The sequence below is a fragment of the Lontra canadensis genome, unplaced genomic scaffold, assembly GCF_010015895.1.
Source record: "Lontra canadensis isolate GAN:19392208 unplaced genomic scaffold, GSC_riverotter_1.0 scaffold171, whole genome shotgun sequence".
NCBI classification, from domain to species: Eukaryota; Metazoa; Chordata; class Mammalia; order Carnivora; family Mustelidae; genus Lontra; species Lontra canadensis.
This window is the reverse complement of record NW_022631165.1, coordinates 1,255,383-1,278,925: the sequence shown is the minus strand read 5'-3', so window position 1 is coordinate 1,278,925 and position 23,543 is coordinate 1,255,383. Positions and strand designations below refer to the sequence as shown.

Here is a 23,543-nt window from a genome sequence, read left to right as displayed (position 1 = left end):
CAGAGACAGGAAGCGGATCCGGGCATAAGGAGGGAGGACAGCAGGGCAGTGACAAGCCGAGGCAACTGCCAGAGCCCCACAAAGGGGCAGGTAGCCCTCGGGCTTCATGTCGTCACCCGGCTGCCACCAACGTGGAGAGATCACCAGGACCAGCAAGAAACCTTGGTAGAGGGGTGCCTGGGTGGCTCAGTGGGTTAAGCCTCTGCCTTCAGCTCAGGTCATGCTCCCAGGGTGCTGGGATCGAGCCCCGCATCGGGATCCCCACTCAGGCAGAGCTGGCTTCTCCCTCCTGCTCTGCCCCTCCCCCTGCTTGTGCACACATCTCCAAAAAACAAATAAAATCTAAATAAATAAATAAATAAATAAATAAATACAAAACTTTGGTGGAACCGACAGCTCAACAGAAAGAAGGTTCTTCTCACGGGGTCATGTCTTGGGGTGCAGAAGTGTGGAGGCAGGGACAGAGAGTGAGCGGGAATCCTCAAGCAGCCCCGCTGAGCGGGGCGCCCGACATGGAGCTCGATCCCAGCACCCTGGGATCACAACCCGAGCCGAAGGCAGACGCTTCCCAGGCAGAGCCACCAGGAAGCAGACGGCTCAGGTAAAGGATGCCAGGGACACGGGCCACTGTGGAAGGCAGGGACGGGTTTTGTAAAGACCATGGACGTTATCAAGTCTTAGGACTCAACAGGCCTCGGAGCTGTGCTGGTATCTGGGAAGTGCGGAGAACCAAGGACACGCACAGCCAGCAGGTACGCGGACGGCTCGGTGACACTCTGCTTGAGAGCAAGACATGACTCCCAGGCCGGCACCCCCAGGCCAGCAGAGAATCTCCTATTCATGTTCACACAGACCCGAAACCCAATAAACAACACAGCATCTGCAAAAGACCGAGGGACGGTCCCCAACGCATGGAAGTCAACGGGCCATTCCCACAGGTCTCCAGGAAGAACGGCCGTCCACATCGACAGACACGCTGTCCCAAGGTGCTGGACCCACTGCTCCTTCCTGATCTACTTTCCCCATGGAGGTGCCAGGCTGGACTGGAGGCCCCGGGGCTGGGACGGACTCGGGGTGCTGAGCCCTCCTCCCAGTCGGCCCCCCTGATGTGTCGTAAACACTGAGACACGTGTCCCCTACGAGGACTGGAAGGACACTGCTTGAGGTGACCAGTGGAAGGTGGTCAAGCTGGAAAGGGACCTGGAAAGGACTTGTGAAAACGAGAGCATTGCGCTGGCCAGAGAGCAGCTTGGTGGGGCCGTAAACTTGGCAGAGGGAAGGCCCTGCCACGGGGTCCTGCCGTGGAGACGGACTGCCCCCGGATGGGGTGTGCTCAACTGCCAGGGACTCCTTCCCTGGCCGAGGACAGAGCCTGATGGGAAACACAGCAAAGCAGCAGCCAGCCAGGCCAGCAGGCCGGACCCTGATCCTCGCAGGGACCATCAGCACTCACAACGAGACGCAAGTGAGCTGATCTCTGCCAAACGATTTTCCTGAAGAAAGCGCTTCTGAAGAAAAGTGCTCTGCGAACAGAGATGTCCACAAATGCATTATCCGAAGCCACCAGAAGTGACCTGTCAGTCCGAGAGGAAAAGTGAAACGTGTTCACCTGCAATGACATCACTCAACAGAGAGCAGAGAGAAAGCCCACAGCGGCAAGAAAAGTGGCCTGAAAGCCGGCACTCGTGGGGCGGGGGCTGTGCTGAGCACATGCAGGGGGCACCTGGGAAGAGCGGGGGTTTCGGCTCCCCCACTGGCTGTCTTGGGGGGCCTGGACGAGGGTCTGCATGGCTGCACTTGGGTTTTCTCACCTACCCTGAGGGTGATGTCCTGAGCCACAGGCAGAGCCGGTCTCCACTCGGGCAGAGAAGGACGCAGGGAGGGATTTCAGGGACAATGTCACAGGCACTGGGCCTAGGAAGCTGAGCAGGATGAGGGGGACGGACCAGGCGGGGGTGGCAGCGTGGGCACCAGGATGGAGGACAGCCTGCTCCCACCAGCCCGCAGGTCAGCACGAGCGCCCAGGGGCACAGGCAGGGAGCAGCCCCGCAGAGACGTGAGGGGCAGGTTCAGAACGGTGGGACTGGGCCATGGCGGAACAGTGACAAACTGGACAGGACCAAGGGGACTAGGCCGTAAGAACAGACCCGAAAACCTCTGAGGTACAACCAGCAAGACTCTGACTGGTGACAGATGTCCACAAGGATTCGAGGGAACTACGTTCAGGTGACAAGGTCGGGTAACAACTGTGACTGTCTGGAGCTCGGGTGCCCCATCCCCACGGGCTCCCACACTGGCCGGTGGCAGCAGGGAAGGATTTCTCTAAGGCAGGGGTCCGCAAACTATGGCTCACAGGCCAAATGCAGCCCAGGGCCTCTTTTTGTGAAACAAGTGTTTGAACCAAGTAACACACACCTGCTTACCTTCTGTCTACAAAGAGTTTCCACAGACTGCAAACCCCAAAGTTTGGGAAAGCCCAAAATATTTACCATCTGAACTTTTACAGAAAGAGACTGCTGCAACTGTGCTCTCTGGGCCTTTCTCGGGCTGGAGGAGGAACCCCAGGTCGCAACATGCTGACCCAAGGGAGGGTCAGGGAGGGAAGTCGGATGGGTCGGCCCGGGGGGTGCTGGCAGGCGCACGGCCGAGATGTCCCCGACAGGCCCAGAGCGAGCGCACGGGAAACACGGGAGGTCAGCCATCAGGGGCTCACACCAAGGCCTCACGGCGGCAAAGACTCCAAGGGGAGTGACACCACGGTAGTTCTATGTCAGAACTCGGACTACTTTAACTGCATGGTCAGAAACGAGCCGAGTTAGTGAAAGCAAACGTCTGGAATGACCGGGAGAGGAGTGAGGCTGTGGACACCAAGAACAGAGCCAGGAAAGGTGGATCAACGAGGGAGCGGCAGACGTGACCAGTAGAGACGTAGAGACAGGAGGCGGCCACACCCACCCCTGGGGACGGGGGCTGATCATAAAGGCCGCTCGGAGGGCTGACCAGAACACGTGAACCTGACATGTGAACCGCACACGGCACGACTGGAGCCCGGCCTCAAACACAGACAAAAGCCCTGAGAAAGCCAGCCCTCCCCAGGCCCTCCCCACACCCCCTGGTCCCACCCTCACCACAGGGAGCTCCCCTTGGGCAAGAAGCACAGGCACCGGTGGTGGGGGGTTCGATTCTGGCTGGCCCGCACCCGTACCCTGCCTCTCCTGGTGGACCAGGGGCCTTGCCCTCCCAGCGTGGGACACGGGCCCAGGGTGAGCCAAGGACCTAAATGCCCAGGCACCCCGGGCCATCAGAAACCCACGCAGCTTCCTCTCTATGCAGCTTAATTGATGGTGCCTGGACGTACCAGCAGCCCAAGTGCCACGAGGCACGGAGGTCCCTGGCCACGTGGCTGGGTGAGAGCAGTGCCACAGGTATGTCTGACGGGCTTGTGGGCACCAGCTCCTGAGCAGCAGCCAGCCATGGCCGAGCACACTCACCATTATCAAAGTCAATGTACTTGGTGATCTTGTGCCACGTGCGGTAGTAGAAATGCCGGACCTGCTCTTTGTTCTTCACCATGCTCGCGGGCTTGCCTTTCTTCTTGTACTTGAGGGCAATGTTGTTCTGAATGGCTTCGAAGTCTTTCCCATGCTGGAAAATTAAGCCCACAGTAAAAGCACAGAGATTACAACAGGGCAGCCTTCTGCGCGCACAGACCCTTCCCGAGACAGGAGAAAGGGGAAAGGAGACCACAGAAAAGACCACTGTGGTCGAGCAGACCTCCTTCATGGATCTTCTCTGTGAACGTCAACCTCACCGCCCTAGAACCTCAGGTTTTAATTCGAACGACGGATAAAGCATCAGTGGAAACTCAGGGATAAAACTACCAGGGCACAGGAGACCACAGAGGCAAGGGCCCTGGAGCGGGAGAGCACGACGCTCATCCCTCAGACGGAGGGGCCCAGAGACCACGAGAAGACCACCCATGAAGACGATCACAGGAACACCCTGAACACAGACCCCTGCGAGGGGAGAGGAGGGCAGTGTGGTATGCCTCATCTAAACAACACATCAACCATCCAGAAACACCTTCACTGCTTCCATCGAATGCAACATATCCTGCATCCAAGTGGGCACAGTGAGTACGCGCACCTTGTAGGAGAACCACAGATCCCATGGGCCGCCCCTTCCTTCGACACCTCCACATCGGGGCTGAGACTTCTGTGATTCTCAGAGCGGAACCGGCGTCCCGGAGAACGCGGTCACCACTGGCGCCATGCGGGGGCTACAATACTCCATCTGAGCCAAGACAGAAGTCCTGGGGAGGGCCCGCAGGGGACAGCCGCCCAGCAGCACAAGCACCCCCAGCACCGCATCTTGGCTTCTAAATCCCATTCCCCAGAAGGAACCGGGACACCATGAGGAGATGGGAGCGAGACAAGTTCCAGCGAGCCTGCAGTCTGTTGTCGACCCAGAAAGTGTGCAAGTGCCTGGGCACGACAGGAGCCAACCTGGAGAGGCTCCCGGGGGCCAAACCTGCAAGAATATGGGCAGCAAAACCAAGAGGGATTGGAACCGATGGGGACAGAGTAGCCTACGTGTCCCCAAGTCCACACAGATTAAAAAAAAAAAAAAAATCACTGAATTCGTACCTAAATGAGGGAGAAGAGAGATCTCTTTCTTGCAGGAGATCTCCAGTACGTGTAGAAAGAAGGATGGAATCAGAAAATCATTGGGCAAACAATGTAATCATAGTTATTTCAGGTAAAAAATGGCATGATTGCTACAGTTAGTGGATAAAAAGATGAAAACCAGGGTATTTACATGGTCTAAAAGTAAAAACAAAACGAAAAATGAGTCCGTACGGGACCTGGCAGGTGGCACCTGAACGAAGTGCTCAAGGTTCACACCGCCAGACAGGACAGAGCACACCACGCGCTCCGGACAGAATGTGCCCAGGACAGCCTGACGCTCCCATGGTATTCTTGATAAAAATGCAAAATGTAAACTTAATCATGAGATAACCTCAGAGAAGCCCAAACTGAGGGGCATTCCACAACCTAACAGACCAGGAGTCTTCAAAACTGTCAAGGTCTTACACAAAATAGTGCTCCGCATCACCGGGCATCAGGGAAACACAACTCAAAACCACCATGAGACACCAACTCACACCCCTCAGAATGGCTAAGCAACAACTTAGGAAACGAGAGGTGTCGGCGAGGACGTGGAGAACGGGGACCCCCTACACTGCTGGTGGGAATACAAGCTAGTGCAGCGACTGTGGAAACCAGTGTTACAAAAAGAGCTACCCTGCAACCCAGCGATTGCAGTACTGGGTGTTTACCTCAAAGATACAAGTGCAGTGACCCGAGGGCGCACACCTGCACCCCAGTGCTTACAGGAGGAACGTCCACAAGAGCCAAACTACGGAAAGAGCCCAGATGTCCATGGACAGACAAATGCGTAAAGATGCGGTCAGAGTGGAAAATTACTCAGCCATCAAAAAGAATGAAATCTTGCCATTTGCAACACCATGGATGGACCCTGAGGGCATTATGCCAAGCGAAGTAAGTCCGTCAAAGGCAATCATGGTATGATTTCACTCACATGTGGAATTTAAGAAACAAAACAGATGAACACAAGGGAAAGAAAAAAGTAAGACAAAATCAGAGAGGGAGGTAAATCATAAGAGACTCTCAACACTAGGAAACAGACTGAGGGTTGCTGGAGGGAAGGGGATGGCGGTGGGGTAAGCTGGTGATGGACGTTAAGGAGGGCACGGGATGGAATGAGCAGTGGGTATCATATGCAAGTGATGACTCACTAACTTCTCCTGAAATGAGTAATACAGTATATGTTAACTAAATTGAATTTAAATATTTTTTTAAAAAGCGTCAGGGTCTTGACAGAAGAAAGGAGGCAGAGAGGGAGGGCCTGGCCCCCGATGGAGGGCTCAGGAGACATGACCACTGAATGCATGTGGGACCCTGATCTAGAAAGCACACCGGTGGGAACACCAACCAAACCTGAGTCAGGCCCACAGGTCAGTAAATGCTACAGTCACCACGTCCAATCGCCTCGCTGTGCTGGGCACACTGAGGTTGTGGGAACATTGCGAAAGGACACATGGAATTCTCTGTACGCTTTCCACAACTTTTTCCAAGTCTGAAATGGCTTGAAACTGAAAACTTAAATTATGAGAAACCTAAAAGAATTAAAGCTTCTTTACTGTTTAAAAAAAAAAATAAAATACATAAAGAATCCTTAAACGCTTTCCTGTGGGTGCGCCGTCCCCCATGACCCTCCCTCAGCTCTTGACCATGGCCGAGCAAGTGCAGACAGCCTGGCCATCCCTCAGCTCCCCGGTGCAGCAGGGCACCAAACCCAGACAGGGGCACACACTCGCCGGCCTGGGAGCCGAATCTGGGCTTGGTGATTCTCAAGCTATGCTGCCTTCCGACTTCTGACGCCTGTGAGCACAGGCTTCCTGTCGGCACCACCTCCAATGGTCCCGCTCCATTTCCCTGATCACCCTGCCGCTGAAGGGGGACTTCTCTGCACCCCAGCGCTCCTGTGGAGTTGTGTGAGCAGGTGAGCCTGTAGTGATTATCTAGCCGGCGGGAAGCAAGCACGGGATGCCGGACATGCGGCTGGAAGGCAGGAACTGGACAGAAGGACAATGAAACGTCGGTGACGGCTGTGTGAAGAGCCACTGACGGCAGAGTGAGAGGGTGTCACGGATGACGTCAGTGAAGGCGCTCGCTCTGCTGACCTCCCCGCCAGCCTTGGCCACAGGACAAGTCTGGGACACGCCGGCCCATCCGAGCCCTTCCCAGAACGGTCTCTGGCCTGCGCTCTGTGCCCAGGGAGCCAGACCCTCGCAGAGCCGCGCTCCCCCCAGGACGGGCCGTGGCAAAGCTGGCAGGCAGCATCCATGGCACAGGCCACTGCAGAGCTGACAGGGGCCATCAGCAGCACGGCGTGACGACGGGCCCGGGGCCTGTCATCACCTAATCCTACCCAGCAACTGTGAGGAGGCACAGGGTGGGGACCTGGCCTCCAAAAGCGGCCTCCGGGCAATCCTCTCAAACCCTCAGGGGAAGAGCGAGACACACGGGGACTCGTCTGAGGGACTCTGCACCTACAGGAACGAACCTCAAACATACAGTTCATGGTCTCCGTGGACCACGACCTCCTCCAACTGGGACAGCAGAAGCAACGCGGTGGCCCCTCGAAGGGAGAAGGGCCATGGTAGGACTACGGTGACGCCAGCGCCGAGTTCGAGCTCCTCGACCCTTCTAGCCTCTCGTGGACACTCAGAGCGTCCCTCCAAAGCCCCGCTCTGCTGTGAGCCCCGCTCCGGCGCTGCCAGTGCTGTGCTACGGAAGGACGACGGCTCGCCGGCCGAGTCACCTACTGCCGACGCTACTTCCCAGCGGAGCAGTCTAGGATACGGGACGTGCCCGGGACGTGCGGGGCAGCGCTGCTCACAACAGAAGCTGAAAGAGCCTCAGCAAGTAGCAGCATGAGGACGGCACAAGAGAGCAAGGACCGGCCAGGGGTGAGCCAGTCAGTAGGGGCCGTCAACGCCACCGTCCACAAAGTGGCCAGAAACTACACCCAGGTGAACGGGCATGGCTGTGCCCCAATAAAGTTTTATTTATAAAAACGAGCAGCAAGCTCGCAAGCCAAGTCTGTTCTCGCCTGAAGCAGACTATCCACGAGCACTCAGAAAAACACTGAGCAAAACGACCGTAACCCACCAGGGAAGTGCATCCGATGCTAATAAAAGGAACACGTCCTCACAGTTACGAATATTTGAAAAAGCAGACAGGGAAGTGGAAACAGCTCGCAGGGAGCACGTTGCTTCTTTGGGCAGTGGGATCGGGGAGCAGCTTCTCTCTATTTTTAGGACTTTCCACTCTGTCCCAGGCGCACTACAACAACTCTCAGGGTCAGGCTGCCGGCTCGGACTGATGTGGCAAGTGTCCCCTTGTCCCTCCCAGGCTGGGACCATGCCTCCCACGTCAGCCCTCTCAACTGCGAGCGGGAGGCCCAGAGATAGGGCTGCCCTCTCCAGTCCAGTACGTATCTGAGGGGCCCCTGGGTGGCTCGGTCGGTTGAGTGTCCCACCCATGGTTTTAGCCCAGGTCATGACCTCAGGGTCATGAGATCAAGTCCCACGTGGGGCTCTGTGCTAAGCAAGCAGTCTGCTTAAGATTCCCTCTCCCCGTCTCTCTGCCCCTCCCCCACTCACCTGCACGCATGCTAAGTAAATAAAATCTTCAAAAAAGACAAAAAGAATGTATCTGAGACCACGGGTAGACTCTTGGAGTAGAAAGAAATGAACCAAACAAAGGCACCTCCTGACAGCCTCTTCCCTAGTATCAACTCTTAAAGTCACAATGAGGGGATAATGGGCCAAGGTCAGAGGGTGGGTCCTGGGCCCTGGGGACCCACGCCTGCTGCCCACCAGGGGCTCCCACTGAACTGCTAACCTAGTCCATCTCGCAGCCATGCGGTCGGCAAGGCAGAGGCAGACTGAAAGAGAAACGTGCATAAAGCGGAAAGAGGAGGTTTGGGCCGCCTGTCCCGGCCCCAGAGCTCACCTCGTACAGCCCCTCGAAGAAAGTGTTCTTGTCCTCCGTGCTCCATGATTCCCACTGCCTCCGGGCCTTCTTGCCTTCTTCCTTCTCGCCGCTCGACGACCCCAGGTTCCGGGAAGAGGAGCGAGAGCCCCCCGCGGGAGCGGTGGGAGCAGCCCCAGACCCATTTCCAGATGATGATCCGCCACCGTCAGCTCCTTGGAGAGAAAGAACCGTACAGTGACCTGTTCCCAAAGTCCGCAGAGCTCGCGAAGGCCCCTGCACACGCCTCCACCGGGTGGCGCCACCATGGGACGGCAGTGGGACCTGCCAGGCGCTCCCTGGGGCTGTTTGGCCACGACCTCATCCTGACCTGACCTCGTGACTCTTTCCAATCTTTTCACAGTGAGAAGCAGTGAGAAAAAGAAAGAGCATTTCTGCAGACCCCTGAAAGAGCGTCACCACCACGTCCCCACCGGAGTCAGAGAGCCCCTCGCCCCAGTGACCTGGAAACACCCATCATACACCACAGCGTCCTCCTCAAATGTGTTTGGGGTGAAATAATTCTTGTCTTTTCAAACTGACATACTGAAACTCAAACTCAAGGAAACATCTGAGTGCACGTGAATAGCCCCTCGTCTTAGTACAACCAATACTTCAGAAACCTGAATCATCTGAGGCCTTTAGGAGAATCTTTACGGGGTCTTGGAACTCCTCGCTCCTAATGAATTTCCACCAACAAAAGCTAACATTCTGACAGTCGACTGACAATCTCACGGGTGCCCCGAAAGCATCGCTTCCTGCTATCCGGAGGAGCCCTTGGAGACCCCGCAGGGCAGGCGAGCAGTGGGAAGTAACCTGTGGCCGGCCACGGACAGCGCCCTAATCCTGGGAGAACAGAGGCAATCAATGAGGGGCAAAGGTCACAGACAAAATCCTTTTATGACCCCACCCAATCCTCCCACCCATCTGGTGCCTTCCTCCCGGGCAGGGAAGGCGTAGTGCCTCCCAGACCAGCTTCCATCCCACGGAACTTTAGGGCCATCCGTGGTGAGCAATCCTCAAACTCTGAACGCTCTGTGGGGGGCTAGTGCTAAAAGTAAGATTAAGATACAAGCGTTTAGAAAAGTAAAAGTGAAACAAATGCAGATCATTGTTAAAGGGCTTTCCTAGTGAGACATTCACGAGCTTTGGAGGGAGGCCCTCTTCCTGGGCAATCAGGGACCTCCCTACGGGGCTATGCTTCCCTCACCCCCTTCACGGGGGTTTGCCTCCAGAGCAGCGACGAAAGACAGGGAGTTCACAGAAAATCAGAGGAAGTGAAACGTTCTAAGTCCACTCACCTACATTCATTTGCCGGGATCATCCCTGGAAAAACAAGCCACGGGGAAGGGGTAGCCCGAGGGACAGGGCGAGGCAGGGTCAGGGTGCACTGATGCGTGTGTGGGACCTCCCCCAGGCTGTGCCAGGGCCTGTGTTAGATCAGTCGGCTACTGGAGCGCGGAACGTGTGGTCACACACGCAGAAGAGTCACGCCGCTGCGTAAAATGGGGGAGATTATCTCGTGGGGAGAAGTGCACCAGCTCGGCGGCTTCTCGGCGGCTTCAGAACGTACGTGACGGGCCCCAAATCGCCGTTCGTCTCCACTGCACTGTCAATTAAGCTGCGGCGACCCAAGATGGAAATGCTAATTAATGAAAACTAAACTCCCAGTTCCACGTTCACACCAGCCACATTTCTCGCGGTCCGTGCCCACGTGGGCAGCGCAGACCATTTCTGCCACTGCGGAAAGTGCGGTTAGAGCTCTGGGTGAGAGCCTGACGCTCGCAGTCCGAGGTGCCCCATTAGGGGAAGACGCCGTCAGGCTCAGGGTTTCGAGCCCAACCAGCCCGTGTGCCAGCTGCTCCCTCCCCTGCCCACGGGCACAACAGATCGTCCTCCGGAGGGGCAAACTGCAGCCCAGCGGGCTCGGGGGTACTCACTACACACCTGACTTGGTCCCTCCCTCACCAACCAAACTGCACCCAACACACGACCTAATCAGTGGGCCCGGGGGGGGGGGGGCGCCCACCTGTGCAGAAGCATCACAATGCAACCGTGAAGAGTGAAGGGGGAGACAGAAGCAGGCGAGGACAGAAGTGGGACGGCCAGAGGCAGAAAGAGAAGACCAGGATTGGGTGGGTATGGGGGTTCTCTCCCAGGGACAGGGGAGGGGGACAAGAGGCCCAGTGGAAAAAAGCAGAAGACCAAAGTCAACGCTGTCTGCAACTAGTTTCTGAGGCCACAAAGGCATGAACAAGGGTCCACGTGATGAGAAGTTGGCATCCGAGGAGCCTACAGGGAAACGGTGTACAGGAACAGGACCCCACTGGGGGGGGAATCTCTGAAGGCAGGGACAGGGTCTGACTGTGCAGAGCCCAAGCCCAGCCGCGGGCCTCACACGCAGAAGACGCTCCCCAGGAGCTCAGAAACCCACAGAGAGCGCAGAAGGGGCCCCTCGCCGGCCGCCGAGACCCAGTGCCTCTAACACAGAGCCCACTCTTCCCTGCCAACCTACCTCTGTGTCACGGTCTGCCAATGGCCCAGCGTCCACCCAGCTTCTCCTGTCCCCATTTCTGCGGCCATGTTCCCAGACCACTCCCGGACCAACCCTGAGTAAGAGCACTTTAGGAGCCTCCTCCCGGGTCTCCAAACCACCAACCCCGGCCCCAGCCTCCTCCCCAGAGCTTCCATCTGCGGGATGCAGACGTGTGGCTGTGCTCTGCCTCCCAAGGCCGCCGGGCTGCCCACTCCCCCTCCGGACAAGCTAGGCTGCCTGCCTCCTCCATGTCCCCCCTTCCCATCACACGTCTCCAAATGAGCCTGGGACCCTATCGCCCATGCCCCTCACACTATCTGCAGGGGAGGAAACAATCCCCTTCTTCCGGCTGCGGGGCTGAAGCCCGGGGAGCAGCTCGCCCGCACGCCATACTGCTGCTCAGACCCGGGACAGCAGCTCTACGGCACCTCAAAGGCGTGACAAATGCTTCGCTCCCCTGTCTTCTCAGCGCAGAGCTACAGTCCACGTTACAGAGCTGCCCAAGGTCACTGGGCAGCGAGAACCAAGTCCGGGCATCTTCCTCTCGGGCCACACGACGCCATGTGGCTGCCGCCCACGTCACGGATGCTTCTGTATCTTTATTACACACAGAGGTAAAGAACCCAGGGTTTTGAGGGGGGAGGGCACTGGACCTCGACACCCCTCCCTCTGCCTGCGACAGAGAAGGGCACTTCGAGGTTGTGACTTGCCCAAAGCCGCGCGGCTAACAGCAGCAAGGGTCAGGTCGCCGGGAGCATGTTCACCTCTAGAAACAAAACCATCTGACTTCGCTGAGGTCAGACACAGAAGACAGGATGACACTGTCCTATCAGGCAATGACTCCCTACCCCGGAGCTCACTTTCGGGGCCTGCGAGGCTCCTCTGGGGGGTCAGGAACGTTAACAGGGCACAGCAGACCGGCAGCATGAGGCGCTCACGGGCCGAGGGGAGAACACGGGAGCCTCCCTCGCTTCCTGCGCGCTGCGCCTTCTCAGCAGGAAAGATGCTTCCCGTGAGCTAAGGGAAGTCCGCCTGGGGCACACCTGCCTCCGGCCCTGCGCAGGAACGCGTCCTCGTGGCCTGGGTCCAAGGTACGAGAGGGCAGGGACCTCTCACAAAGCCTGAGGACGGCACACCTGTGCCGCGGACCTGTCCACCTCAGGCCACCATATGCCAGTGTTGAGACGGAGGAAAAATGCCCAGGTCTCCCGGGGGCCGCTCCTGCGCCCCTCGGGACACACGTCACCCACATCAGGCACCGCAACTGTCAAGCGGACTTTCGGAGCCCGGCCGTGACCAAAGGGGCACCCTCTCCACCAAGGCCATTCCCAGGCAGCGTGTCACCTCGGCAGGCGGATCCAGATGCCTCCTGGGGGCCGGCGTCCGTCATCGCGCTCACTGCCGTCCGCCGGGCCTCTGCCAGCTTCCCCACTCCACGCGGCCGGCGCTCCCCAGGGCGGCCTCCCACCCACTCGTCCCTCAACTGGTCTCTGCAGAGCCCGTGAGGCCGCTGTGGCCGAGCCGCAGGAGAGGGGTCCCCGCCTCTGAGGCAGCCGGGTCCGGGAGCTGAAGCTGAGCTGGGACCTCACAGCCCATAGCGTGTGCGGCCCCCACACAACACCACGCCCCGGCGTCCTCCCCACTTCTGGGGCTGGGCTCCCTCACAGGCGTACCGCTTCTCGCCAGACTGCCCGAGAAAAGCGTAACTAAAACCCCCTCGCGTCCATGAAAACACGTGCCTTTGCCGTCAAACAAGGTGAAGACTTTGTCAGTAACTGCTGACTCCCCGCAGGCACCACACCTGCGGGCCTCGTCGTCCTCTGGCGCGGCTCTCGTCAGTCGTCCTAGCACGCGCCGCGCTCCGCTGCCTACGACAGAGCTGGTCCTCACACCCGGGACTCTGCTCTCAGAAACGCTCCTCTGTCATCTTTACATCATCGTAGGAAATGAAACGAGATAGGTCGCACGGCATAAAATGAAAATCCTACAATATCCTTGCACGGCAAAGGACAATTCCACAAGCCAACGCCGCAGAAATCTTCGTCCTGACATTAAAAGCCAGCGAGGTACTGGAGAAGCAGCTGAGCCTTCAGTACTGAAAGGTCACCTCACCTGTCCGCCCGTCCGCGCCCACGTCTCCGATGTGAAGCCAGCGTAAGCCGTACAACTCTAGGAACGACTCGGAATCTGGTAATTTACAAGAGCCCCCGGGCGGCAGGGTTTTCCCTCTCCAGCCCGCACGGCTCCGCCAGGGCCCGTCTCAGAAGTGGTCAGGGACACAGGTCTCCTGCCCTACCGTGCACAGGGTGTCTGGGGCACACAACAGGGCATGTCGGGGTCTTCTACCTTATGGTGCAGCAAACAGGGTGTGTGGGGGGAGGGGCGTGGGGTCCTGCCTTCCTCCTCCTCTTCTCCCAAGAAGCTGAGGGCTTTTGGCAGAGCCCCATGCCCTGGCCCAGGTGGCCCCAGCGACCCCCACACCGTCATCACTGCACCCGATTTCATTAAACATCACTTACTGACTCACACCGGGCACAGGAATCAGAGCGCTAGGGCCTCAGTGGTCTGTGACAGTCTGACTGTCCCCCTCCCTCTCCGGAGAGTATGAAGGGCAGGGAGCTCGAGCGTGCATGGCCATACCTCAGCCGGCCTCCTGGGGCCTGGCCCAAATGCTGCGCAGCGACAACATGAGTGACCGCAGAGCCTACGACTGGCAAACTGTGCCTGCATGCCACACGGGCACGGCCCTGGGCGAAGGGGGCACATTCTGATCAGTCCCGGCCCGGGGCTCCCCCGGAGGCAAGGGCTAGGGAGAGCCCACAAACACAGAGCTACCGTGTTTTCAGGCAACCCTCTAGAATGCTCTCTTGAGCCACACAGGATCCGAGTCCTGTCGGCACAGCTGACCCCTCACCCCTCAACGTTAAGGTCAGGATAGCTTTAGGCACTATCCCACCCAAACATTTTGGAAGTAAGGAACCTACGATCTGGGCATGTCAAGGGACTTTCCCTTTGCCCTACAGCTGAGCCAGCCACAAAGCAGCTCTCCCCCATACGGTACTCGTCTCCCGAAGGCTGACCACACTGGGCTGACTGAGCTCATCCAATGTCTTCTAAAAACACCTGGAAGCTACAAGCAGCCCACAGTTTATGTAAAATATAAGTTCTGTACGGTGATGTACTGATTCCTAAGCACAAGCACAGTGAGACCCGGCGACACTGCCCCACTGTGGAAAGGGCACATTTCACGACCGGCTGGCCCGAAGGCAGGGGGAGTGATGGTTCTTGGGCACACGTGGGGTGGGGTAGGGGACTGAAGGGCATCAGAGAAACCGAGAGTCTACCTTACGCTTACAATTGTCCCCACAGGGCAGATAACAGCTTAGGAGCAGTCCTGGGACCTCTTTCTCTACCTCCCAACAGGTGACCCAGTCTACCCGTGCTGACGCTGTAGTTCCCTAACCTCAGAACTATCCACGTTTTCCACAACAGAAGCACAGGGAGCCTTTTAGCCACTTACAGCATGGCTTGGCTGTGGTATCTACTGGGGAGCCAGACACTGGCATTATCCCCAATTACAGACAAAGAATTCGAGGCTCCAAGAGAGATCAGTTTGCCCACAATCACCCAGATCACAAACTGGCCAGAGGGGGAAGGGCCTCGGGGCTCTGAGCCCTGGACCAGGTTCTTACAGATACGTGAATTCTGGATCTCAGTCTTACACGCACCGTCGGGTCACTGGGCGCACGGTGGGGCGCGAGAACACGCACGCGGCATCAGGCAGATCTACCGGCTCCCGGCTTGCAGCTCACCCTCTGTTTAGGTCGGGCACGTTACTGAAACAACAAACCTCGGTTTCTGCACCCATTTAAAATGGAAGAAAAAGGGCTGTAACACGTGCAGCACAGAGTTGCGAAATCTTAGCGCCCTGCCCCGTAAAATTCCAACAGAACCTAATTCGGAATCGTACTACAGAAAAATTATTATTTGTTGACGTTGACAAGACTACCTTCTCCGAGAGAAAGAAAACCCAGTGGTGTGCTCGGAGGCACAAGGCAGACTTCCTTTTCTCCGTAAGACTTTTCCTCCAGAGTCCCTGCGAGGTTCTCACGCCCGTCTGCTCCGACTCAAACAGGCAAGAGCGGTCAGTGGTCAACAAAGAACCACCAACGACAGGGCTGGGAGCACTCCTCGAGCGTAATGGAAACTCCCTGCTTTCAAGTGAAAAACTAACAAATGCCAGGACTGTCCGTTTCCTCACTGACCCGCTCTCAGCACCCAGGGTGGAGATTTTCAGGCTGGAAAGACACACGCTCCTCTAAGACCTGCTTGCAGAGGTCCCCAGGCGTGCTCTCAGAGCTGGACCTTTGTGGGCTGTTAATGGAGGCGATCGGTGAGCACGGGGTACAGAGGCATGAGCGGGGTGTCCTGGGCACGGTGACGGGTGCAGGCAAGATCAGGCCCCGGAAGGAAACTCCGGCTTCTGAGAAGCCCAGCAGACACGCTTCTTACTCCTAAAAACCACCATTACGGTTTAACCTCCTTGTTTACGTAAAGAAACAGTCACTTGCTGAAACAGGAAAATACGTAAAAGTCACAAGAAGCACCAATTCTAACAAATATCCATTTTCCTAACGGAAAGTCGACTGCTGCTCCACGCCACACACTGGGACAAGAACCAAGAAGAGAAAGGCCGATGGCTGATGTGAAGCTAATCCACGAGCCCTTCTGTCTGAGCCGCGCTGATCTACGCAAATAAAAGCACGCGTCCCCTCATCACCTGACCTCTGAGAGCAACTGGACCCCAAGGCCGTTCACAGGTGACAGAGCCCTTTGACGCCACCACCTTGTTTCGTCTGACCAGTCACTGCTGTTGGCTCACAGGTGAGTACGCTTCTCCTTCCGGCAGATCCAACAAGTCAAAGGAGTAGACGCAGGTCAGAAGGCCAAGGTGGCAAGGCCGTGGCTGCTGCTAGGGCTTCTGAAGCCACAAACAAACCCTTGAGGGCATCCCAGGAGCTTCCTGGTGATAACTCAGACAAACCTGTAACTAGGAGGGAAAAACTATTTTTTACAAAACAAAGCTGGTAAAACAAACCAATGCTTTCCTAATTGATCAGCAACTTTCACGACATAAACGCGTAGGACACGAGGTTTAATTTCTGGAACATACTAAAATTACCCTACACTCACAACTTTAAGCATGCTTACATCGGAATCTTTATACCAAAAATCTGGTGAGGCCCGCAGGATTGCCGAGGCCAGCCCTCCTCAGGTGAGGAGCAGACAGAAGAGAGCATTAATTGTACATATTGGGCAAAGGTCTCCAAAACGGTTCTCACTCCATCAGTTTCTGAAATCTTTCTTTTTCAGATTATCAGGGCTTCTAATAAATGTAAATCACCATTTCCCAAAGAACCAAGTAAAAGCGTCTTTCCTGCAAAACTCCCTGGAACGCTGTTGCATCTGCCGTCTACAAAAGCGGGCAGCCTTAGACTTGGCCTCCACAGAAAGGACGGGAAGAGGAGCTCACTTGTACAGTCAGGAAGGCGGCCTCCTAAACGGATGAGAGCAGCGGCGACAGTGGCACGTGGTTTTCTTCTTATCCGGGTGGGGACCCCAGTAAAGCTGTACTCCCTCCCTCTCCGGGAGCAGGAGGGCAAACCCCCAGCATGCTCCCTGCCCCTATCAGGCCACAAGTGCTCCTGTGGCCTCCTGCCCCAGGGGACACCGTTTCTGTGGCACCCAGACGAGGGAAGCCTTAGTGGACTCAAGGTGCTGCCTGTGGATGTCTTCAGGGCTCCTGAGCCTGGGTCTACCTGAGGTAGAGGGCGACCGGCCGCTGCCAGACCCTGCGACCGACCGTGTCTGGCTTCAGTCCGAACGGGGTTGGAGAGCCCACTCCTTTGTTGTGTGTGGGCCAGCTGACGTCCGGGAAAGAGACAGAGCAGGTTCCCTTCCCCAAAGCATTGTGTGCGGTTTAAAATAGCGTCAATCAGGGACGATCCTTCCCGAGAAAATGAAACCCGCCCTTCAGGAACCCATTGTACTTGCCCGGAGAAGGGTCCTCACATAGTTCCGACACAGACTCCGGGGCAGAGCGCGGGCGCGTCCCCCTGCACGGTGCCCCCCAGCCGCGGGCGCCAGGGCGCGGGGCAGGGCGCAGGCGGGGACCCCGGCCCCCCACCCCCCCACCGCCCCCCGCGGGCGCCGGGGATCCCCCTCACCTTTGCCGCGCGGCCCCGAGCCGCCAGCGCCGCCGCTCCCCCCGGCGCACGACGAGTCCTTCCTGAGCCTCTTGCTCTGCGGCCTCACGCTGGACCGGAGGAAGTGGTGCTGGTCCTGCGGGCAGGCGGGCGGCGGGGACGGGGCCTGCGGGCCGCCCGCGGGCGCCGGGGGGCCGTCGCCGCCGTCCCGGGGGGTCCTGGCGTCCCTCTTTGTGCCACCGCTCTCGTCGGCCGCGTCCCCGCCGCCGGGCCCCTCGCCCTCCAGCGAGTCGTCGTCGGCCGCCCGCTTGCCCAGCCGCTTGAGCCCGTCCTCCCCGCCGCCGCCGTCTCCCAACTTCACTGTCATCCTGGCGGGGCAGGGGGGGAGACCCCGGTGAGGCGCGCGCCCGGCAGCCTGCCCGAGAAGTTTAGCGCACCGATGCCCTCTCAACATGGCCGCCGTTGTTTGTTCCCGATCCCCTCCCGGCCGCCCGCCCGCCGCCGCCCGCCCGCCGCCGCCACCGCCCGGCCCCGGCCCCGCCGCCCCCGGCGCCGACCCCAGGAAACGGCGGCCCGGCGGCGCGGAGGCGGCGGGCCGGGCGGCCCCCGGGGGCCGCGCCCGGACAGCCCTGCCCGCGCGCGGCGCCCCGGCCGGCGGGGTCGTGGCGGTGGGGGTGGGGGTAGGGTGGGGGGTGGAGGGGCCGGGGTCGGCGGGGAGGAGGAGGGGGGGCCCCCCGGGGGTGGTCCCGGGGTTGTGGGGGAGAGCTCGGGGCCGGGCCCGGAGCCACCTACCCGGCGGGGCCGCTGCTCATGGCCTGCGCGCCGGGCCTCTCCCCGCGCCGCCCGGGCCTCGGCGCCCGCGCCCCCGACCCCACCCCTCCCCGCCCCCAAAACGCGCGGGGCTCCGGGCCCGCGCACCTGCCCCGCACGCGGGTCCCCAAAGTTGGCCCCGGAGCGGGGGCGAGGGGCCCGGATCCACCCTGCCAGGGGAGAGGCGCGGGCTCGCCTGCGTGCACAGGGGACTCCATGGTGGCCCGCGGCTGCCGGTCCGCCTGCTTATTTTAAAAGACACTTACAGAGTAATAAGCTCGCGGTTTCTGGGAATCTGGCTTCCCAGGGTGGGAGGTGTGTGCTGCTGCGGAGATTCACACATTAAAAATGCCTCCGCAACAAAGAGCCCGTGGCGTGGGACAGGTGGGAGCCACCCGTGGAGGCGACCCCACAGATAGGTCCAGATCCAAATGCAAGAATGGGCAGAAGACGGCAGTGCAAAAACTTGATAACCATTAATAAAATTCTTGCATTCACTCTGTCACTCACTGCCGCGTGAAATGTCAACAACGACACTCGGTGACTATAAAAATGCATCCCAGAATGCAGACCCACTCAAAAATTATCTCGGAATCAGGCAGCATCTACACTATGAGCCCCAAAAGGGTCAGTAATGTGTACCTGTGATAAAGCAAGAAAGACAAATATTAAGATTCCTCAACAGGTGCCCAAACTCTGTGCGGTCCTCAACACAACAGCTCAGAATGGAAACATTTCCATTCAAAAGGGAAAAGTGAGCAGGACAGCACCGCTGACAAGTGAATACAGAAATAGGGGCAAGAACTGACAAATGAGTAAAAATCAGAGTAACACCTACTACCGCTCTGATGATTGTGTCACAAAATGACCAGTAAGTTTTCTTTTGTTGGAACCGGTCTTACAAATCATTTGAATGATCTAGCTAATGCTAGTAAAAACAAAAGACAGCAACAAAAACCCAGACCAAAAAAAGAAAAAGAAAAAAACCTAGACAAGAAAAAGAGCCAAACTTTTTAGAGGACTTCACTGTGTAGGGTTTCTCGCTGCTCCTTTCTCAACCTTTCCATTCCTACTTAACAACCCTGGAAATACCTCAAAGGGCCTTTTCCCGGGTTATAATGGGGAGAACCCTACTCCCAGGGTCCTATTATCCCCAAACTGCCCGCCCTCAAGCCAGGCCCGGGCCGAGCACAAGCCACAGCGGGACACAGCTGCCCGGCTGCCCGGGCGGAACACTGGAGGACGCTAAACTGAACACGGGAGGACCAGAGCATACGGACGGGTTGGGAGCTTTCCCCTGCAGGAAAAGGAAGCCACGGGGATGGAGTCCCTCGACCGAAAACCTCCAACGCTACTTCCTGACCGCGCACAGAGGTGGACTCAGCTCCAGCAAAACCCGGCCCGGCCCCGTCTGTCAGGTTTCGGGAAGGAAAAAGCAAATCCCTCCGTGCCTCGGGCCGACTTGTGGCTGCACACACACAGTGCTGTCACCGCGACACCGGTCGGTCCGGGCGCCTCCGGGCCACCCCGACATAGCACCGCGTGCGCAGCCACCGCCGCCAGGGCGCAGGCCGCGTCCCCGCTCCCGCAGCCCCGCTCCGGCTGGGAGCCGGGCCTCGCCGTGACAGCCGGTCGGGGCTGCCCACCCCTCCCGAGCCCCAGCCCCCGGTCACCTCCTTCATCCACGCCTCGCAGCGGCCTCGCTTCGCGGGCTCCCCGGGGGCCTCCCGGGCGCCCGCAGAACCGGCCGGGCCGGGCAGCCCCGGCCCCCGAGCGCCCGCTGCACAGAAGCCGCGACGCCGGTGTGGTCCTTCCGCCTCGGAAGCAGTTGCCCAGAGGCGCTCGCCCCGGCACGTCCCCTCCGCGCCCGGCAAGCGGCGGACGAGGATGCGGGCGCCGGTGCTGCCGCCTCTCAGTTCCCGGAGGCCGGGCTCACCGCGCTCAGCAGCAGTTCCGGCTACGGCGGCCCGGCGGAGACGGCGGGGACGGCGCGCGGGGCGGGGCGGGGAGGACGGTGCGCGGGGCGGGGCGGGGCGGGGCGACGCGCGCGGGGACGAGCTCGTCCGAGGTTTCCAGAGGGCGCGTCTCTCCTAGGGGCGCTGCCATTGGCCAGCAACGGGCGCGCGCGCTTGCACGTACGGACGCTGGGCGGGGGCCCGGGGCGGGCCTGCGACGCCGGTAGTGTTGTGACGCCGGCCTCGCGGCCGTGCGAGCCAGTGCGTCTCTCCGGATTGGTGGATGGACAGCCAATGGGGTCAGCGCCCGGGCTGTGATTGGCCGGGGCCGTGTTGACGGATGCGTGAGAAGAAAACGCTGCCTCAGCTCAGAGTCTAGAATTCGGCGCGAACCGAGTTTTTATAACGACAAAGTGAGAAAGTGCAACTGAGTCAGATAAACGCGTCCTTCATTAGATTGAGAGTTTGCTTTTGAAGTTCCTTGGCGTAGTGGATGGCGCTGGGCACTCGGGTCTTATTTCTCCGTCATGACGAAACAGGAGTGTGTTCTCAGTTCTAGGGTGTACTATGGAGGCGAAGGATCAGAGAGATGGTGTCCCAGCAGCGTCCAGACCTGCAAGGAGCATTGTCACAGGGATCTAACACATGCAGGGGAGAATAAGAGAGATGGTGTCCCAGCAGCGTCCGGGCCTGCAAGGAGCAGTGTCACAGGGATCTAACACATGCAGGGGAGAATAAGAGAGATGGTGTCCCAGCAGCCCAGACCTGCAAGGAGCAGTGTCATAGGGACCGAACACATGCAGGGGAGAATAAGAGAGATGGTGTCCCAGCAGCGTCCGGGCCTGGGAGGAGCACTCAGGAGCCATTAAGATCTAATGTATGTAGGGAAGGATACGAGAGATGGTGTCCCAGCAGCATTCAGGCCTGGAAAGATCACTCAGAAGCTATAGAGATCTAATGTATGTAGGGGAGGATGAGAAAGATGATGTCCCAGCAGCACCCAGGCCTGGGAGGAGCACTCGGGAGCCATAAAGATCTAATGTATGTAGGCGAGGATAAGAGAGATGATGTAATGTATGTAGGGGAGGATAAGAGAGATTGTGTCCCAGGGTCCAGGCCTGGGAGGAGCACTCAGGAGCCATAGAGACCCGTGCACAGCGAACGATCACAGACAATGATCCCATACTGTAGTTATGTGATAGGACTGACATGACCACAAGGGCCATAGTACGACATGGGCATATCAAAGTACTTCGCAGCACACCTTAAACTTACACGAAGCTGTAAATGTCAAATTCTTTCAGTAAGAAAATTCTAGTGTCCGCCAAAATGAAGTTTTAAAAAACGGGATCTACCCTGTACCTGTGGGATCCAGCAGCTAAACTGTCGGGTCCAGTAGTATCTGCACTTTCCTCTTTTATGTTTTCACTTTTTGACTATGTGGACCTTTTCGCCATAGCAACTTTTTTTTTTTTTCCCTTTAATGACAAGACATCGCTTTGTCGCCCAAAGCGAATCTCGAAGCGGAAGCACGCCTGACCGAAAAGGCCAGGGGGCACGTTGCTGGAGCCTTCGGGGAGGCTGGCGTCCGAGGGGATGACGCCGGGCGCGCCCGTGCCTGCCGCCTTCTTGCCGAAGGAACGCACACGTCCCCCGCAGAGCGCGGCAGCTCAAGTGTGACGTCGAACCCGGTGGCTTTGCTCCGAAATCCTCTCGAACCACCCCCCACCTCCCGGCGATGAGAGAAGCAGGGCCCCGCCGACGGCCTGCGGCCCGAGAGCACCGGCAAGAAGTCGCGAATCCGCACGGCGGCGGCGCTCCCCCACATTCTCTCGGTTGGGCGACGCGGCTAGAAAGGTGACCCGCAGGAACGTCGCCGGCTTCCTTCTCCGCGCACAACGGGTCAATCCTGACCTCCGACCTCCCCTTTCCGAGCCGGCCTCGTGGAGTCTAGACAGCGGCGGCGACCGGGAGAGCGTGCCCGGGAGGACCGCGGGGCTCCCCGCCCACCGGGACCCGCCAGGAGACCGCGGCCCTCGGCGCCTCACGAGCGCTCCCGACCGTCTTCGGCTCTTTCCGGCCGCTCGGGGCGCCTCGGGAGGCCTCGGCGTCCGCCGCGCTCCCTTCGGCTGTTTCCGCGGGCCGCGCGCAGCCGTTGTCCGGGCAACGCGCGACGGCGCGACGGCTCGGCCGGGGTGAGTGGCGTCCGCGGGCTCGGGCGGCCAGAGGCGGGGGAGGGCCCCGGAGCGGCCTAGGGCGCGGGAGCGGGCGGGACCCCCGGCCGGCGGCCTCCCGGGTCATCCTCGTCCGGAAGCCGGGCCTCGGCCGAGCGGGTCGGGGCCGGGGCGCGGCGTCCGAGGTCAGCGCGGGAGGATGGCCTCCGCGGGCGCCCTCCGGTTCCCGGGAGCGGAGGGGATGAGACGGGGGGCGGCGGCCCTCGCGTCCCCGTCCTGCGGCCGTGACCCTGCTCCGCCGGGGACTGGGACCGACGTGGGTGTCTGGCGGGGTGGCCGAGAGTGCCCGCGCCCCTCCTCTCAGCCCCCCTGCACCCCTCAGCGCCCCCCCCCTCAGCCACCCCTCAACTTCCCTCTTCTCAGCCCTCCTCAGCGCCCCTCCTCTCAGCCCCCACTGCACCCCTCCTCTTAGCTGCGCCCTCCCGCACCCCTCCTCTCAGCCCTGCGCCCCTCACGTGCAGCCCGAGTGTCTGCTGAGAGCCCCTCAGCTGAGCCCCCCGGGACTGAAGACAGGGCTCGGCGGGAGGGGACTGGAGAAAATCGCTTCGAACAAACGGAATTTTTGTCTCTTCCCCGAAGTGTATACATTGGCCACCTACTTTGTCTTGTCGTGGAGACGGAGAGCCGGTGCGAAGGAGAGCAGGAGCGCCCGTTTCTGAGCCGAGGCCTCGCCCGTGGTCAGGTAAGCTGGGCCCTGCCGGTGCTCTCTCTGCCGGCTCTGGAAGCTTCCGTGAGCGGTGTCCGCAAGTGGGCTCCCCCGCCGGCAGCTCGCCCCGCAGACCAGCAAGAGCATCCGTCCTTGCTGACAAACACCGTCCCCGCGGTCACCGGGGGCCTGTTCCCGGGTTGGGGTCACTGCTGGGGGCAGCACGCTGTGGGGCAGGGGCAGCTGCGGGTGGGGGACAGTCACCCCGCCACGCGCTTGGGGTGAAGTCCAAGTGCCCCGGCGAAGTCAGGGCCCTGCGGGCTGCCGGGGAGAAGCTGAGCCGTGACGTCAGACGGAGGCTGGGGAGAGAAGCTGCGAGAAAACCCCAGGCGGGGGAAAAGCCCCTCCAGATCTGTTGGCGTCCGCGCTCTTTACGAAATGAGAAACGAGCATCAGAAACAAAATCAGCCAAACCCGGCCTGACTTCCTTACGGACGAGGACTTCCTTCCCCGTGGGTCTGACACACGGATGCTC

General features: G+C 59.3%; 1 protein-coding gene across 2 annotated transcripts in view; it reads right to left on the bottom strand.

Annotated features, from left to right (window-relative positions):
• CRAMP1 (cramped chromatin regulator homolog 1) overlaps positions 1–20,128 on the bottom strand; it is a 50,036-nt gene extending 29,908 nt beyond the window's left edge. Inside the window, exons 1-4 of one of the 2 annotated variants that reach the window (XM_032846124.1) lie at positions 19,847–20,128; positions 17,385–17,731; positions 8,604–8,797; positions 3,492–3,645 (exon numbers count right to left, since the gene is read on the bottom strand). In XM_032846124.1, coding sequence (XP_032702015.1) covers positions 3,492–3,645; positions 8,604–8,797; positions 17,385–17,730 — 694 coding nt within the window. In that variant the 5' untranslated portion in view covers position 17,731; positions 19,847–20,128. Of the gene's footprint in view, positions 1–3,491; positions 3,646–8,603; positions 8,798–17,384; positions 17,847–19,846 lie in introns of those variants that run through there. The other variant, XM_032846123.1, reaches the window with a different exon arrangement.
• Between the last annotated feature and the right edge of the window lie 3,415 nt (positions 20,129–23,543).